Below are 12,634 nucleotides of genomic sequence, written 5' to 3' on the forward strand. Positions count from 1 at the left end.
AAACATTGGCATTACTAGTGACCTTTTTAGAATTTTAAAAACTCAGACTTTATTCCAGATCTTCTGAAAAATATAAAAAAATCTTCACGGCAGGATCTCCAGTTTATCATGCACATTTAAATTTGAGAGGTACCTTCTGACTCAACATGTTTTTCTTTGTCTGAAAAATATACACAACTCATTATGATGTAAGTATAGCACTCAATAATGTATATGTTTGTGTTTGTGTCCTTAATTATATACTTTGTCATCCAGAGAAGTATCATATATGCACTGGTGTTGTGGATCTTAGGCCATTCTCTGCCCTCAGAGTAGGAGAATACATTAGAAAATATTTGTGTTAAAAATTATTGGATAATTTCAGTTATTCTTATAAGTCAGAATCAGTTCTCTTTACTATCTCATTTCACCTTAATTCAAATAATAAATTCTGCCCATGGCCACTTGTTAAATATATGTGTGTCTGTGTGTACGTGTTTTTCAGGAGACATTGACATTTAGGGATGTGGCCATAGAATTCTCTCTGGAGGAGTGGGAATGCCTGAACCCTGCTCAGCAGAATTTATATATGAATGTGATGTTAGAGAACTACAAAAACCTGGTCTTCTTGGGTGAGAATAACTTTAATACACAATTCTTAATATGCCCTAAATGTTTTATGTCTCTTTTTTTGTAGATTTTTTTTGATAATTTATGCTTTGTATAAATGAGTTTCTGATCCCAGTTTTCAAGAAAATCTTGATGATTTGTCCATGTGGAAAAGAATTTCTTCAACATGTTTCATCTTGATCTGAACTTTCCACATTCCTGAGCTGATGTGTATCCTTCACTCTAGATTAGTGATAATTCCAGAAATTTAGTGGCATAAAATATCACTGCCTATATCTTAAAATCTATTTGCCATCACCAATTTTTGATTCAAGTAGTAAAATTAAAAACCTACAAATTTAAAATATTTTCTAAATAGTTAGAGATGTCTCTCTTTAATCAGTATTTTCAGATTTATTTTATTTTATTTATTTATTTTTTTGAGATGGAATCTCACCCTGTCACCCAGGCCGGAGTGCAGTGGTGCGATCTCGGCTCACTGCAACCTCCACCCTGGGTTCAAGCGATTCTCCTGCCTCAGCCTCCCAAGTAGCTGGGATTACAGGTGCACACCTCCACACCCAGCAAATTTTTGTGTTAGTAGATACAGTGTTTCACCATGTTGGCCAGGCTGGTCTCAAACTCCTGACCTCAGGAGATCCGCCCACCTCACCCTTCCAAAGTGCTGGGATTACAGGCGTGAGCCACTGCGCCTGGCTAAAACACTTTTTTTTTTTTTTTTTTGAGACGGAAGTTTGCTCTTGTTGCCTAGGCCAGAGTGCAATGCACTATCTTGGCTCAGTGCCACCTCCACCTCCCGGGTCCAAGCAATTCTCCTCCTTAGCCTCTGGAGTTGCTGGGACTACAGGCACCTGCCACCATGCCCAGCTAATTTTGTATTTTTAGTAGAGATGGGGTTTCACCATGTTGGACAGGTTGGTCTCAAACTCCTGACCTCAGGTGATCTGTCCGTCTCGGCCTCCCAAAGTGCTGAGATAACAGGCATGAGCAACTGCGCCCAGCCTTTGGATTAATTTTCTAAAATATTCTATCACATCCTTTTTACTGAGCACAGTACTAGGTTAGTAATTAGAGAATATAGGCAAGATTCATGTTATTTATTTTTAATAAAGCAGGTGTTGCTGTCTCTAAGCAAGACCCAGTCACCTGTCTGGAGCAAGAAAAAGAGCCCTGGAATATGAAGAGACATGAGATGGTTGATGAACCCTCAGGTAGGTGAGAGTGAAAAAAAACAGATGACACAGATGAGAGGTCCAAAGCTTAAAAAAAAAAAATGTGCCAGTCCTTACAGTGTGTTTTGGGAAGCTGTGTTATAAAGCATGTAGTTTCTGGGAGGCCTGAATATTTTCTTAAAATTTTTTCTTACATAGGGACATCTTCTGTCTTATGCTTTTAAATTCTCTAAGAATTCTACTTTTCCTTGGGGGATCTTCCTTCCAGTCTACAAGAGAGCCAAAGCATATTGTCATAGCATATAAAAGACTGTCATAGCATATAATCTGACTGCTTTTTTATTGTTTTGGGGGACACACAAATATCTGTATGATTTTGAAAAATTCTTTGTTGAATTATTTTTTAGTTCTCTTTTTGAATCCTGTCTGAAATATGTGAGAGTAGTGATTTCTGTTCCATTAGGGGTTTCTTGTTAATTTTTTTGCATATTCCATCCTCTTTGTATTACTATAGTCTTAAGATATAGTTTGAAATTATAAATTATGATGTCCCTCTGCTTTGTTCTTTTTTCTCAAGAATGCTTTGGCTATTTGAAATTTATTACAATTTCTTGTAACTTTTAGAATTGTATTTCCTATTGTGAAAAAAATACCACTGGAATTATCATGGGGAGTTTATTAAATGTATAGATTACTTTAGATAATATGGCATTTTAACAATATTCTTTCAATCCAAGACATGAATTTTTTTTTTTTTTTTTTTTTTTGAGACAGAATCTCACTCTGTCATCAGGCTGGAGTGCAGTGGCACAATCTTGGCTCACTGCAACCTCCACCTCCTGTGTTCAAGCGATTCTCCTGCTTCAGCCTTCTGAGTAGCTGGGACTACAGGCATGTGCCACCACACATAGCTAATTTTTTATATTTTTAATACAGCTGGGGTTTCACCGTGCTGTTCAGACTGGTCTCAAACTCCTGACCTTGTGATCTGCCCACCTCGGCCTCCCAAAGTGCTGGGATTACGGGTGTAAGCCACTGTGCCTGGCCAACATGAAATATTTTAAAATTTATTTTTGTCTTCTCTAATTTTTTTCATTGATATATATTTCATTGTAAAGATTTTTTACCTTCTTTGTTATATTTGTTCTCAGAAATTTATTTTAATGCTATTATTAATAAGACTGTTTTCTTCCTCTATTGTATCAGATAGTTTTAAGTGTATGGAACCATAACTTTATGTTAATTTTATATTTTGTTAAGTTACTGACTATTAGTTTAGACAAATTTTTCTTTTTTTTCTTTTTTTGAGACACAGTCTCACTGTGTTGCCTAGGCTGGAGTGCAATGGCATAATCTCAGCTCACTGCAACCTCTGCATCCTAGGTTCAAGCGATTCTCCTGCCTCAGCCTCCTAAGTAGTTGGGATTACAGGCACTCGGCACCATGCCCAGCTAAATTTTTTTTTGCATTTTTAGTAAGACGAAATTTCACTCTGTTGGCCAGGCTGGTCTTGAACTCCTGACCTTGTGATTTGCCCCCCTCAGCCTCCCAAAATGCTGGGATTACAGGTGTGAACCACCGCGCCTGGCTGTTTAGACAAATTTTAATGTACTGTTTATGGTTTTTTTATATATAAGATCATATGATCCACAAACAGCAACTTTTTACTTATTTCTCTTTAATTCCAATGGCTTTTAAAAAATGTTCTTGACTAATTCTTGTGCCACATACTTTCAGTGCTACATTAAAATAGAAGCATTGACAATGGGCACAATATAGTTTTATATTGGTATCTGTGAATTTGAAGGAGCAAACAACTCCTTAGCTTTTATAAACAGGTTTCAGGAGGTAAAGATCTTTTTCTGTTGTGTCCCTAGGGTGATGGAATGCCCTCTGGGTTTGTAGTGAAGAGGGGTTGTAGCTTTGTCACAAGGCTGCTGGGTCTGCGCTAGAGTCCACCTTTAGATGGCTTGTCACAAGGGCTTGGGTAATTGTAATTCCCATTTTATTTTTGGACAGATTGTATATATTCTTTAAGACTTTGATCTGTAGGGCAGATACTAGGGCAGATTTCTGCAGTTGGCTCCTTATATAATGGCCCTATCAGGATGTGAATGGGTTTGCCCTTCACTGAGTACCAGAGAGGATTTCTTCAGGTCACTGTGTGGGTTTCTATTTAGGAAAAACTGATCATGATCTGCGGCTCAGAGAGCTGGAACTGAGTCATTAAACTGCTTCAGGGACCACAGTAAAAACCAAGGTCTGTAAACCTGTCTGCATGGCTGCAAATAGGTGTCTTCCTCCAGGTCTCTGGAAGGGCAGGACCTTTCCTAGACTGTAACTGGGAGGAGTTTGGGATGGTTACAGAGTTAACTTCAGAATTCTCTGTTGGACCAAGTTGGGTGGGTCATTTCTTGATCTGTAGCCAAAACCAAGGGTCCTGTAATTTCCCACATGAATAAGTGCCTGTCCTCTGAAAAAACACTCCTCAATCTTGGGCTTTAGCAGAGTTTCACAACTCCCTCCCTGCATCTCAAAGCTCTCTTAAAGGCACTTACTTTGGAGATGGGATGTTGTTTATCATCTGGGCTGGTTTGGGAATCCAGGCCTGCAGCAATTCTCCAACCTCAATGTACCATGTAGCTGCCATTAAATATGTGAGCCATGATGGCTGGCTGTCTCATGAAGGCATTTTTTGTCAGGGATGACTGAATAATTTTTTTGTTGTGGCGAGGATAATCAAATAGAGCACCTTCTATTTTTTCATGTCACTGATGTTACTCTTTCTATACATTTTTACTTTCTATTTTCCATTTCAAACTTCTCTGTCATTTTAGATTCAGACATTTAGGACAATATGCTAGAATTTACATGTTATGCCTGAAGTAAATTAGATAATTGGTAGGCACTCCATATTACTAAAATGGTTACTTATAAATTTAAGTTTGCTGCAGGTAAAAAGGAATTATAGGATTTTCACCCACTTTCTTCAGCATGTATCTAAATGATAACATAATTTCTTTCTTTTCTTTTCTTTTTTTTTTCTTTTCTTTTCTTTTCTTTCTTTATGAGATGGAGTGTCAATCTGTCACCCAGGCTGGAGTGCAGTGGCATGATCTCAGCTCACTGCAACCTGCACCTCCCAGGTTATAGCTATTCTGCTGCCTCAGCCTCCTGAATAGCTGGGACTACAGGCGTGTGCCACCACATGTAGTTACTTTTTTGTATTTTTAGTAGAGATAGGGTTTCACCATATTGGCCAGGCTGGTCTCGAACTCCTGACCTTGTGATCCACCTGCCTCGGCCTCCCAAATTGCTGGGATTACAGGCGTGAGCCATTGTGCCCGGCCCAACATAGTTTATTTCTAAATATTTGTTTTACATATCAGAGGCTGTAACCCTATTTTGCAAAATATACGTTTAAATTTAGCAATGAATTGCTATTCTTTGCTTCTAAAGTTGAATTACAGTGGTTTCAATTTTGTGTAAGAATAGCATATATTTAAAACGTAAAATTTATCATATTTTTTACATGCTTGTTTAAAAAGTTTCTTATTAGACTATTCTATTTATAATTATACTGCATATTCTGTGAAATTTTACTGCCATACAGTGCGTGCCAATAATTCAAAATACCTGCCTTCCCTGAGTACACAGTCAACTATTGTAGTTATCTAGACAATTCTTTTTTAATGGTACTTTAATGTTGCATACCAGATTTTATGAGTAAACATGTCTCTTATTACGCAGTTTCTTATTAGCGTTTTTTCAGTATAGGTTTCTTAACATCAGCTTGTTGTGTTTTTTAGTTTTTCTTATATAATTTTAGCCAATTTGCAATTCTGTTTGTATACTTTAAGTCAATGTGAGGTGTAATTAAGAGATAAGTCAGCCATACGTCTATCACGATCAGATTATATATGTGTGTGTGTTTATCTATAAATATGACCCCAATATTGGTTATGACTTATCTCATATATATTCTTTCTTAGCTGATTTTCAGTGGCTGTTTTATCTTGTCTAAGTGAGTAGTCATGAAAATATTTTCATTATGTCTTATTTTCACCATGTTTCTAATGATGAATATATATATATATATATATATATATATATATATATATATTTTTTTTTTTTTTTTTTTTTTTTAAGACAGAGTCTCGCCTTTTCGCCCAGGCTGGTGTGCAGTGGCACAGTCTCCGCTCACGGCAACCTCCACCTCCCGGGTTCAAGTGATTCTCCTGCCTCAGCCTCCTGGGTTGCTGGGACTACAGGCATCTGCCACCATGCCCGGCTAATTTTTTGTATTTTTAGTAGAGACGGGATTTCACTGTGTTAGCCAGGATGGTCTCAATCTCCTGACCTCGTGATCCACCTGCCTTGGCCTCCCAAAGTTCTGGGATTACAGGCATGAGCCGCCGCACCTGGCCTGAATATATATTTTCTTTGTGTGAGAAAAACATTTTTGTGATTTGAAGGATATTTTGAGAAGATTTATAATTCTGTATTTTTTTCTGTTTTTCCTTTAGAAAAATTAATTGTTGTAAAAACACATAACAGGCCAGTCACGGTGGCTCATGCCTATAATCCCAGCACTTTGGGAGGCAGAGGCAGGCAGATCACTTAGGGTCAGGAGCTCCAGACCAGCCTGGCCAATATGGTGAAACCCTGTCTCTACTAAAAATACAAAATTAGCCAGACATGGTGGTGTATGCCTGTAATTTGAGCTATACAGGAGACTGAGGCAGGAGAGTCACTTAAACCCAGGAGACAGAGGTTGCAGTGAGCCGAGATCATGCCACCACACTCCAGCCTGGGTGAGAGAGCGAGATTCCATCTCAAAAAAAAAAAAAAGAAAGAAAAAGAAACAATAAAAACACGCAACATAAAATTTAGCATCTTAAATCTATTTAAGTGCACATTTCAGGGCCAGACATGGTGGTGGCTCACGTTTGTAATCCCTGGATTTTGGGAAGCCAACACAGCAGTATCATTTGAGCCCCAAAGTTTGAGACTAGCCTGGGCAACATATGGAGATTTCCTCTCTATAAAAATTTTTTAAAATATCTAGGCATAGTGTTGTGCACCTGTGGACCCTGCTATATGGGAGATTTAGGGAGGATTACTTTAGCCTAGGAGTTTGAGGCTGAAGTGAGACATAATTGTGCCGCTGCACTTTAGCTTGGGTGGCAAAGTGGACCCTGTCTTAAAAAGAAGCTATACATTTCAGGGATGTTAAATATATTCACATTGTTATGCAAAAGACTTCTAGAAATTTTACATGTTGTGAAACTAAAACCCAGTATCCATTTAAGTGACAAGATGCCATTTTACCCTCTCCCCAGTGCTTGACAAACACCCTTCCACTTTCTGTTTTTATGAGTGTGACTACTTAAGCTATCTCATATAAGTAGAATTATATAGTATTCATCATTTTGTTTCTGGCTTATTTCAAGTGACATAATATTTTCAAAGTTTATCTTAAAATGTGACAAGATTTCTTTGATAATATTTGATTTAATTATGAAAACATTTGATCTTTGATTTCTGTGATATTTCATTGAATATATATGTTACATTTTTGATGTGTTTATAAATTAAGAGACACCTGGGTTGCTTCTGTCTTTTGGCTTTTGTGAGTAAGGGTACAATAAACATGGATGTTCAAATATGTCTTCTAGGTCCTGTGTTGGATAGTTTGGATATAGCTTCGTAAGAGTGGGATTGCTGTATTTGATAATTCCATTGTTAATTATTTAAGAAGCATGTATAACATTTTTAAATAATGGCTGCTTCCTTCTTTTCTACCAACAATCAGCATAGGCTTTATTTTCATTGTATCATCAACAGATTTTGTGTTTTAAAAAACATGTAGTATATTTTTAAACATATAGTATAGTGGCCATTGTAATGAGATTTTATTTATTTATTTTTTATTTTTTGAGATGGAGTCTTACTGTTGTCATCCAGGCCTGCTGTTGTCACCCAGGCAATGGCACGATGGCTCACTGCAACCTCCGCCTCCTGGGTTCCATAAATTCTCCTGCCTCAGCCTCCTGAGTAGCTGAGGTTACAGGTGCCCGCCACCATGCCAGGCTAATTTTTATATTTTTAGTAGAGATGGGGCTTTCACATTGTTGGCCAGGCTGGTCTTGAACTCCTGACCTCAGATGATCCATCCACCTCGACCTGCCAAGGTACTGGGATTACATGCGTGAGCCACCACGCCTGGCCTCATTTTTATTTTTATGAGTTTCTCTACAAATCATTAATTTTGCTTTTCTTTTCAAATGGTTTTTCCCATTTGAATATCTTTTTTGATGAAAATTTAGTTCAATTATTTTTTCTTTTTTTTTTTTTTTTTTTTTTTGGGAGTCTCACTCTCTCACCCAGGCTGGAGTGCAATGGCGCAATCTCGGCTCACTGCAACCTCTGCCTCCTGGGTTCAAGCGATTCTCCTGCCTCAGCCTCCTGAGTAGCTGGGATTACAGGTGCCAAAATTACTCTTTGTCTTCCACCATGATTGTAAGTTTCCTGAGACCCTCACCGGAAGCAGATGCTGTTACATCCTTCTTGTACAGTCTGCTGAACTGTGAGCCAAATAAACCTTCTTTCTTTGTAAGTTACACACTCAGGTATTCCTCTATATGCAAAATAGTTAATACAGTCTATAATGCCTGTTTTCTGTTTTCTTATTGATATTTTATCTGAATTTTCTATTTATTATTGCAAATGATGTCTTGATCTCCACAATTATGTTGCTATGTATTTCTTCCTTCACCTTTGTCAACGTTTGCTTTATATATTTTGGAGCCCTTATGTCATATGTATGTATACATATAAATAGATATGATAGTTACAGATTCCTGGTAAATTGACTCATTTGACCGTTATATAATATCATGTTTGTCCTATACTGTTACATACAAGCATATGTCCTATGCTGTTATATACAAGCATATTATATACAATATAATTATTACCACCTCACCCAATTGTGGTTACTATTTGCATGGAATATAGATTTTTTCAGTTCTGTTACTTTCAACCTATTTGACTCAATGCTAAAATGCCTCTCTTACAGACAGCAAATTGTATACTTTTTAACTTAAGCTACTAAGGCATCTTATTTCTTTTTATATATGTATGTATGTATGTATTTATGTATGTATTTTTATTTTTATTTTTTTGAGATGGCATCTCGCTCTGTCACCCAGGCTGGAGAGCAATGGCATCGATCTCTGCTCACTGCAACCTCCACCTCCTAGATTCAAGCGATATTCCTTCCTCAGCCTCCCAAGTAGCTGGGAGTACAGGCGTGGTGGCTAATTTTTGTATTTTTAGTAGAGACGGGGTTTCACCATGTTGGTCAGGCTGGTCCCAATCTGACCTCGTGATCTGCCCGCCTTGGCCTCCCAAAGTGCTGGGATTACAGGCATGAGCCGCTGCGCCTGGCCAATGTATTTATTTTTGAGATAAAGTCTCACTCTGTCATCCAGGCTGGTTTGCAGTGGCATGATCACGACTCACTGCAGCCTCAACCTCCCAAACTCAGATGATCTCATTTCAGTTTCTTGAGTAACTGGGTTGCAAATGTTTGCCATCCCAAACCGAGATAGTTTTTTGTACTTTTTTCTGTAGAGACAGTTTTTTGCCCTGTTGTCTAGGTTGGTCTCAAACTCCTGAGTTACAGTGATCAGCTCCCTTGGCCTCCCAAAGTTCTGAGATTACATTATTTTTATTAAGTAATTTAACTAACTTATTCTTAAAATGACTGCTTAAAGATATAAAGTTACTATTACCAGTTTTATTGTTGTTCTTTTTTTAAGTTTAATTTAATTTAATTTTATGTTCCAGGATACATGTGCAGGATGTGCAGGTTTGTTACATAAGTAAATGTGTGCTGTGGTGGTTTGCTGCACCTATTAACCCCTCACCTTGGTGTTAAGCCCTGCATGCATTAGCTATTTATCCTGATTCTCTCCCTCCCCGTGACAGACCCCAGTGTGTGTTGTTTCCCTCCATATGTCCATGTGTTCTTATTGTTCAACTCCCACTTATAAGTGAGAACATATGGTGTTTGGTTTTCTGTTCCTGTGTTAGTTTGCTGAAAATAATGGCTTCCAGCTCCATCTCTGTCTTTGCAAAGTACATAATCTTGTTCCTTTTTATGGCTGCATATTAGTCTATGGTGCATATGTACCACGTTTTCTTTATCCAGTCTGTCATAGATGGGCATTTGGGTTGATGCCATGTCTTTGCTATTGTGAATGTTGCTGCAATGAAGATACACATCCATGTATCTTCATAATAGAATGATTTATATTCCTTTGGGTATATACCCAGTAATGGGATTGTTGGGTCCAATAGTATATCTGGTTCTAGGTCTTTGAGGAATCGCCATACTGGCTTTCACAATGGTTGAACTAATTTACATTCCCACCAAAAGTGTAACAGTATTTCTATTTCTCCCTAGCCTCACCAACATCTGTTATTTCTTGATTTTTTAATAATCACCTTTCTGACTGGGGTGAGATGGTACCTCATTGTGGTTTTGATTTCCATTTCTTTAATGATCACTGATGTTGAGCTCCACATAAATGTCTTCTTTTGAGAAGTGTTTCTTCTTGTTCTTTGCTCACTTTTTTTTTTTTTTTTTTGAGACTGAGTTTTGCTCTTGTTGCCCAGGCTGGAATGCAATGGCGCAAACTCAGCTCACTGCCACCTCCGCCTCCCAAGATCAAGCAATTCTTCTGCCTCAGCCTCCTGAGTAGCTGGCATTACAGGCATGTGCCACCATGCCTGGCTAATTTTTTGTATTTTTAGTAGAGGTGGGGTTTCTCCATGTTGGTCAGGGCTGGTCTCAAACTCCCAGTCTCAGGTGATCCTCCCACCTCGGCCTCCCAAAGTGCTGGGATTATAGCCGTGAGCCACTGTGCCCGGCCTTTGTTCACTTTTTAATGGGGTTGTTTAATTCTTGTAAATTTGTTTAAATTCTTTGTAGACTCTGGATATTAACCTTAGTCAGATGGATAGATTGCAAAAATGTTCTCCCATTCTGTAGATCGTCTGTTCACTCTGATGATAATTTATTTTATTTTATTTATTTATTTTTTTTCAGACAGAGTCCTGCTCTGTCACCCAGGCTGGAGTGCAGTGGCACAGTCTTGGCTCACTGCAACCTCCACCTCCCGGGTTCAAGCAATTCTCTGCCTCAGCTTCCAGAGTAGCTGGGATTACAGGCGCCTGCCACCATGCCCGGCTAATTTTTGTATTTTTAGTAGAGATGGGGTTTCACCATCTTAGCCAGGCTGGTCTTGAACTCCTGACCCCATCCTCATCTACCCCCCTTTGGCCTCCCAAAGCACTGTGGTTACAGGCGTGAGCCACCACACCTGGTGATAATTACTTTTGCTGTGCAGTAGCTCTTTAGTTTAATTAGATCCCATTTGTCAATGTTTGCTTTTCTTGCAATTGCTTTTGACGTTTTCATCATGAAATCTTTGCCCATGCCTATGTCCTGAGTGGTATTGCCTAGATTTTCTTCAGGGGTTCTTGTAGTTTTGGGTTTCCCATTTAAGTCTTTAATTCATCTTGAGTTAATTTTTTATAGGCATAAGAAAGAGGTCCAATTTCAATTTTCTGCATATGGCTAGCCAGTTCTCCCAGCACCATTTATTAAAAGGGAATCCTTTTCCATTGCTTGCTTTTGTCAGGGTTTTCAAAGATCAAATGGTTGTAGATATGCAATCTTATTTCTCAGTTCTCTATTATATTCCATTGGTCTATATGTATGTTTTTATAACAGTACCAGGCAGCTTTGGTTACTGCAGCTTTGTAGTATAGTTTGAAGTTGGGTATCATGATGCCTCCAGCTTTGTTCTTTTTGCTTAGAATTCTCTTGACTAGGCCAGGCACAGTGGCTCACGCCTGTCATCTCAGCATTTTGGGAGGCCGAGGCCGGTGGATCACTTGAGGTCAGGAGTTTGAGAAAAGCCTGGCTAACATAGTGAAACCCTGTCTCTACTAAAAATACAAAAAATTAGCCTCGCATGGTGGCACATTCCTGTAATCCCAGCTACTTGGGAGGCTGAGGCAGGAGAATCACTTGAACCTGGGAGGCGGAGGTTGCAGTGAGCTGAGATCATGCCATTGCACTCCTGCCTGGGTGACAGAGCGAGACTCTGTCTCAAAAAACAAAAAGAATTATCTTGGCTAGATGGGGTCTTTTGGGTTTTCATATGAGTTTTAAATTTTTTTTTTCTAATTCTGTGAAGAATGTTAGTGGTAGTGTAGTCAGAATAGCATGGAATCTATAAATTACTTTGAGCAGTATGGCCATTTTTACAATATTCTTTCTATCTTTTTTATTTGTTTGTGTCCTCTCTGATTTTCTTGGGCAGTGGTTTGTAGTTCTCCTTGAAGAGGTCCTTCACTTCCCTTGTTAGATTTACTCCTTGGTACTTTGTTCTCTTTGTAGCAATTGTGAATGGGAGTTTATTCATGATTTCGCTCTCTGTTTGTTTATTGTTGGTGTATTGAAATGTTTGTGATTTTGGCACATTGATTTTGTATCCTGAGACTTTGCTGAAGTTGCTTATTAGATGAAGAAGCTTTTGGGCTGAGACAATGGGGCTTTCTAGATCTAGGATCATGTCATCTACAAACAGAGACAGTTTGACTTCCTATTTGAATATCACTTATTTATTTCTCTCGCCTGATTTCTCTGGCCAGAACTTCCAATACTATGTTAAATAGGAGTGGTGGGAGAGGGCATCCTTGTCTAGTGCCAGTTTTCAAGGGGAATGCTTCCAGCTTTTGCCCTTTTATATTGGCTATGGGTTTGTCATAGATCT

At 38.4% G+C, this 12,634-nt stretch overlaps 1 protein-coding gene across 1 annotated transcript in view; it reads left to right on the plus strand.

Moving 5' to 3' along the window:
- Nucleotides 1-12,634, plus strand: part of LOC100968921 (zinc finger protein 431) — a 42,145-nt gene that overhangs the window by 23,790 nt on the left and 5,721 nt on the right. The window contains 2 exon segments of the mRNA XM_063600069.1: nt 485-611; nt 1,722-1,820. Coding sequence (XP_063456139.1) covers nt 569-611; nt 1,722-1,820 — 142 coding nt within the window. The 5' untranslated portion in view covers nt 485-568.

Source organism: Pan paniscus, chromosome 20, assembly GCF_029289425.2.
Source record: "Pan paniscus chromosome 20, NHGRI_mPanPan1-v2.0_pri, whole genome shotgun sequence".
NCBI classification, from domain to species: domain Eukaryota; kingdom Metazoa; phylum Chordata; class Mammalia; order Primates; family Hominidae; genus Pan; species Pan paniscus.